This window comes from Camellia sinensis, chromosome 12, assembly GCF_055761805.1.
Source record: "Camellia sinensis isolate YWXY chromosome 12, ASM5576180v1, whole genome shotgun sequence".
Lineage (NCBI taxonomy): Eukaryota > Viridiplantae > Streptophyta > Magnoliopsida > Ericales > Theaceae > Camellia > Camellia sinensis.
In genome coordinates this window covers 86,378,702-86,385,519 of record NC_138972.1, presented here as the reverse complement: position 1 = coordinate 86,385,519, position 6,818 = coordinate 86,378,702, and the positions used below count along the sequence as shown (strand labels likewise).

At 33.7% G+C, this 6,818-nt stretch overlaps 1 protein-coding gene across 1 annotated transcript; it reads left to right on the top strand.

Annotated features, from left to right (window-relative positions):
• The first annotated feature begins 793 nt into the window (after positions 1 to 793).
• On the top strand, positions 794 to 4,087 carry LOC114294125 (uncharacterized). Its single transcript, XM_082899146.1, has 3 exons — positions 794 to 2,420; positions 2,519 to 3,450; positions 3,537 to 4,087. The coding sequence occupies exon 1, from the start codon at positions 876 to 878 to the stop codon at positions 1,623 to 1,625; it is 750 nt and encodes a 249-aa protein (XP_082755272.1). The 5' UTR covers positions 794 to 875; the 3' UTR covers positions 1,626 to 2,420; positions 2,519 to 3,450; positions 3,537 to 4,087.
• The last annotated feature ends 2,731 nt before the right edge of the window (positions 4,088 to 6,818 follow it).

The following is a 6,818-nucleotide window of genomic DNA, read 5'->3' as shown; positions in this document are numbered from 1 at the left end:
TCCTAATGATTGAATACATTTTGCCTAGCGTTGAAGGCTAGCTACATGTAGCTAGTGAATACGAGTTGAGCCAAAATGCCTAATCATATGCCTAGTGCGTTGGAATTGAAAAAAGTGAATCACACTAGGCATTTTAACTAACAAGTATGATATGCCTAGTGCATTGGAGATGCTCTTAGAGCAAAAAAAATGGGGCTTTCACCATTAAACACAAAGTTACAGTAGATTACGGTGGGAACTATCAAAGATAATCACAAAATTACAAGCGAACGCTGGTGTTAGAGATGGGTACCCAAAGAGTTGCGAATGACATCATCTCGCCGCAATACGGTTTTTTTTTTTTGTTGAAGTTTTGTTATTTTTGTTCATATTTTTGTGATCTGATATTTGTTACATTATTTTGGTTTACTTTTTAAAACTATTTTCTGTTTGGTGCAGTTTAATTTTGTTGATGTTTATTATATTATATATATACGAACACTGACATTGATATATATATATATATATATATATGTGTGTGTGTGTGTATGTATGTGTGTGTTAATATCCCCATGTGTACTCCATTTGGAAGACAATGTTCTTTCTCTGAATGTGTGTGACTTTATCGGTTAATGTGTGCAGAAACAGAAGGATCCTTTTTCACCATAAAGTTTCACCATGGTGGGGGTTTTGGACGTGGGGACCATAGGGTCTACTTGGGAGGCCAAGTTTCTTACTTTGACTTTTGTAATGTGAACAAAATTAGCATGCTTGACATGGGGGATATGGTTCAGAAAATAGGGTATAATGGGTTTACAACCTACCAATATAAAGTACCTGGAGTGGATCTGAACAATGGGTTGAAGCATATATGGAATAATAGTGATCTACTAAACATGGTCGAATGGGTGAGGGGGACAACTAGAATTATAGAAGTATATCTGGTATATTATCCAGAACTTGATGATGATACATTCCTTGTGTTTGGTAATTCATGTTCTAATTCAGTACAACTGATTGAGGAGATTAATGAACTAGAGATTGATTTGCAACTTGGTTTTCACAATAATAGAGTAGAGGTTGAAGAGGGACATTTTGCAAGGGTAGAAGATGGAGAAGGACATGTTCTCAGGGCAGGGGCAAGGGCCAGAGCAAGGGTTGAAGGACATGCACCAGGGGCAGGAATGGAATGGCCTAGGCAAGTCTTTGAGAATGAGATACAAGAAGGTGGAAATGAAGATGTGCTAGAAGGGGATTTGGGTGAGGGTCAAATGCAGAGAGATGGTGGGTACATACACTCTGATAGTGAGACCACTGATTTGGAAGATTTTAAGGATAGTGAATATGATGATGGTGAAGAAGATGACCTTTTGTATGAAGCTAACATTGATAAAAATGTAGAGCGGGGTGGATTTCATGAGAGGGGCAAAGGTAACAATGTCGATGATTTTAATGCTACAATAGATGGTTTGAATTGGGATGAAAGGGATGTGGAATCAGATGAATTGATTTCACTTGAGGGGTCATCTGATGAAGATGGTGGGCCCAAGAGGGACAAGTTTCCTGAATTTAACAAGCACACTGACATGGTTGATCCTCAATTCCAAGTTGGCATGGTTTTTCCATCATCTAAAGTTTTTAAATAAGTTGTCAAAGAACATGCCATCAAGACTGGAAAACATATAAAGTTCTTGAAAAATGATAAAAATAGGGTTAGGGTAGGTTATAAACCTCCTTGTCAATGGATGATATATGCATCTAAGATGCATGGCCAAATGAGCTTGTAAGTGAAAACCTATGTGCCTACACATAATTGTGGTAGAATATTCTACAACAAAAATGTGAACTCCACTTGGTTGTCAAAAAAATATGTGTAAAGCATTAAGTCCAACCCCACATGGCCAATACAATCTTTTAAGCAGTCTGTTCAAAAAGATCGCAATGTTGGTGTTTCAAGAAGTCAATTGTATAGGGCAAAGAGAAAGGCACAACAACTCATAGAAGGAAATTATAAGGAGCAATATGCTAAACTATGGGACTATTGTGAAGAGATTAGAAGAACAAATCCTGAGACAACCATTGTTATTAAGGTGCCAAATGATGTAGATGATGTAGATAATGGAATCGATGTAGATGATGAAGAGAGTGAGGAAAAGTCCAGGTTTCAGAGAATATATGTGTGCTTAGGGGCTTGCAAGCAAGGGTTTTTGGCTGGATGCAGGCCATTTATTGGGGTAGATGGCTGTCATCTTAAAGGTCCGTACAAGGGACAAATGCTTATTGTTGTTGGAATTGATGGGAATAACACCACCTTCCCTGTGGCATATGCTGTGGTTGAAAGAGAAACAAAGAGATCATGGAAATAGTTTTTTAAACTATTACAAGAAGATCTTAGAATAGTAAACCACCAAGGATTTACTTTTATGTCTGACAGACAAAAGGTATGTTCAACAATATGCATACCATCTTATGAACTTTCTTTTGTTATGAAGTGTTTGCTCAATTTCCAATTGTGTTTGGTATGGTTATGCAATTTCAGGGTTTGATTCCAGCACTAGCAGAGGTCATTCCAAATGCCGAGCATAGATTCTGTGTAAGACACATGTACAACAACTTTCAGGATAATCACAAGGGTGTTCTTCTTAAAGATTTGCTATGGAGTGCAGCCAAAGCCTCTTATGTTCAACAGTTTGAATTTCATATGCAAGAAGTTAAAGAGGTTGATAAAGATGCATTTAAGTGGTTGGCTGAGAAACCAGCTAGCTTTTGGTCTAGATCTCACTTCATCACTCACAGTAAGTGTTTGTGAAAGTTTTAATTCTAGAATTTTGGATGCAAGATCTAAGACAATATTACCTATGTTGGAGGGCATAAGGTGTATTCTAATGAATAGAATGCAAAGGATGAGGGAAGTCATGAGGGCATATCAAGGGCCTTTGTGCCCCAACATACAAAAAAAACTTGAGAAAAAGAAGGTTGAGTCAAGTAGCTGCATTGCTATGTGGTCTGGGGCTTCTACATACCAAATAAATTGTTTCAATGGACAACAATTTGTGGTTGATCTAGAAGCTCATACTTGCTCTTGTAGGAAGTGGGATTTAAGTGGTATTCCTTGTCCTCATAGTATTTCAGCCATTTACTTCAAGCATGAAACTCCTAAAGACTATGTAGCACATTGGTACAGAAGGGAGACCTATATGGCTACTTATGAGCCCATTGTATACCCTATTAATGGTCCTGAAATGCGGCAAAAAATAGGCCTACCTCCACTTTTGCCTTCAAAAGTTAGAGAAGCAGCCTGGAAAACCTAAGAAATTAAGAATGAGGGAAAAAAATGAACCCCAAAATCCACACAAGTTGAAGAGAAAGCACACCACAACCACTTGTAGCACCTGTGGGAAGCTTGGACATAACAGAAGGAGCTGCAAAGGACAACCTATGGTTTGCAAAAGTATGAGGGAAACAATGTCTGTAAGTTCAAACTTTATTTTCTCTTCCATTTTTGTTTTGTTTTGTTTTTTTAAATATAAGTTTTGATAGTAATAAAGAATATGCAGGCTAGTATGAACACTGACAGCAACACTGCTGATGCAACTCCAATTAGTTCTCCAGTAGTAATAGGAAGCCAACAAAGTGCCAATTAGCCAACAATGAGTACTAGGACAAGAGCAATGGCCACTTCTAGTGCCACTCAGCCAAGCTTGCTCAACAAAGCAATACCAATTACCAATACTTGTGCCAGCCAACCAATTCAAGCAAACAAATCAAGGCCAACAGTGTTGAAGCGAAGTTCTCAACCCATGGAATCCCAACCAAGATCAACTTTTGCTGTTGGGAAGAGGAATTTTTTTTTTGCTTCTGGTCAGAGGAAAAGAACTGTTGCTGGATAGGGTGATGAGAAACATCAATGATCACTAATATCTTTTTGAATGCTTTTGGGTTGTAAGGGATGTTTACAGTTGTTTTTGGATTTTAACGTATGTGTTTGGAGGATGAATATGTAATGGGTAGTTATTTTTGTTGATATTTTGGGATGACTATCATGTAATGAATGCTTATTAGGTTGTGTAATAGATATGTTTAATATATGAAATATTTTTGGTTTTGAATCTTTTGATTTAATGGATTGGTTTAACAATGATATCAAAATTGTGGTCATGTTTAACTTGGGTTTCTGAGATTTTTTTTAGATTTTTTTTTATAAAAAAAATATTTAAATTAATTTAATAATGATATCAAAGTTGAGGTCATATTTGGCTTGAGTTTTTGAGATTTGTTTTTTTAAAAAAAAAAGAAATTTGAAAATTGAACATTAATTTGATAAAAATAAATATAAAAAAATATTTTATGATTTTAAAAAATATTTTTACTCTTCAAAAATAATTATATAAAAATAATAAGTGCTTGAGTTTCTGAAATTATTATTATTGGCAAAATGACGACTTTGCCCTTGACAAGTGTTGCACATGAGGAATTTCCATCCAAAAAACTAACGGAAGTTATCTATTGTCCTTGTTTGGAACAATGTTCAAAATTCAAGGTCAAATGTGTTACAATTGAAAAGTCAGGGATTAAAGTGACACAAGCCCCAAACTATAAGGACTATTGGTGTAATTCGCCCTTTATTTTATCTAGTAAGATCTCATATTTTATTTTATTCTATTTTATTGATACTTAATTCAATATTGATACAGATACTTCAAGCAAAACTTTTATACCATCAAGATGAAAAGAAACATTTTGCTTTTGAACATTGTTGGTCAATCTTGCAAAACAATATTAGGTGGCAAGATGTAACTCCTACGAATACGGTGAAGTCAAGGATACATACACCATTTTCTCTTGATTCAACCCCCGATTCCCCTATGGATAATTGCATTTCTCTTGATGACACCAGTCCAAGTGTTGGTAACAATCCAACTGTTGGTGAGGGCAGTGTCTCTGCAAGGGGTAAAAGGCCGATGGGTAGGAAATCTGCAAAAGAATTATTTCGGAGAAATCAAGTCATTGAAACTGAAGTCCAAAGAATGAGTACACAATTAGACATATTTAACCAATACCTTACTGAGAAAGAGAAGAAAAAAGAGGAAAGAGAAGAAAAAAGGATTCAAGTACTACAGCAGATGAAAGAACTTGAGATAAAAAAACATGAGTTTGAGATGAGAAAGGAAGAACACCAAATAATGACTACGGACATTTCTCATTTGGACCCTCAGATGAAAGTGTATTACATAATGTGAAAAAATGAGATTTTTACCAAGTGATCCTAAAATGTGAGCGGCCCAAATTTTTATTTCCCCTACCTCCTGATGAATAATTACGGGATAGTGTATTTTTTAAATTTGTAATATCATTTATTTTTTGATGTAATTGTTAGTCTTTATTTGCAATGTAATTTTTATTTTGTAATGAAATTTCATATTTTTTTTTTATTTTTGAGTATTTTGTACTTCACAATGTTATGTTATTTTTTCAATGTATAATGTTCACTAATTTATATTATAATTTAATATTTTCAATAAAGTATAATGCAAAAAAATAAATACATTTTTTCAAATGAAGGCAACAAAAAGATAAAATACATTAGTTGATATTAAATGAAGATACTTTTATTATAATAAAAAGACATTATAATATAAATATATAATTTTTTTCAATTTTTCCAATTTTTCATTTTTATTTTATTTTTTATATTTGTCTAGTTGGGAATAATATAAATATATAATTTTTTTAACAAACAGGTAAAAAAATGTCACAAAAGACAAAAAATAAACAAAAATAAAATCACAAAAAACCTATATCCAAACAACACTTACAAACTTAGAGGGAAAGTTGGTTGAGATTTGTCAAAAATAACAAATGACCATTGGAGCATCATTGCTATAATTTGACAAAATAACACTATTCATTGCCAAATTATAGCAATAGCAATAGTAATATAGCAACCACCATTGGAGATGCTCTTACAAAGCCAATCTCATTTGAGCTAATAATAACATTAAAGTTATGAACCTCCTTTGAGTTTTTGTTATTATATTCATCTTGTCTCATGGAATTGTGGTTGCTAGAAAAACTTTCATTTATTGTTATTGTCGGTGAAGTATACGTAATCAAATAGTTGTCACTGCTACCATCGAAATATTGCCGCCAAAGGGTTTTCAAGGTTTTGAGGGTGGATAAGTTTTGAAGGTAGAATTTGGAGAAGATAGATGGATGGTGATGGGGTGAATGCTCTCATAAATCCTAACTCACAATATAGTGAATGTGTGGGCTTAATTGTGAGATAGGGTGTTCTACAATTATTTATGTCTTTTTTAGTAATTTTATTTGAGATTATTATTATAATAAAAAATAAAAAATAAAAAATGAAAAATGAAAGGTGCTAATCTATTATAATTCCTTCAAAAAATTCAGTGGAGCTCAGGAAAATGAGTAATTAATCTATTTTCGCAGAATACCCATATTGGGGCAACGAGGAGACTAATCAACCACAATACGATCTAAACCCAATATCAGAGGCATTAGATTCTCATATCATAAGAGTTTGAAATAATATTTATCTGAATGGTGTCAACTATGTAACGTTTCTTGGTATTTTTACAAGAAAGAGATTTGGGTTTGGGGGTTGCAGGAGGAGAAATTAGATATTACTTGGGCTTATTTTGAGAAGTGAGTTAAAAGTCACTTTTCAATTTTTAACTCACTTTTCTTTCTCACAAAAAAAATCAAAAAATAACTTTTAACTATCTTTTCAAAACACTCTTTAATAGGTTTGGCTTACAAAAAAAAAAGTGATTTGTCATTTTAATGACAGAAGAACATATAATCACTCTATTCTT

Bases quoted from the DNA above. Each gene is read 5' to 3' on its own strand.
- LOC114294125 (XM_082899146.1), top strand. From the start codon at position 876: ATGGTCGAATGGGTGAGGGGGACAACTAGAATTATAGAAGTATATCTG.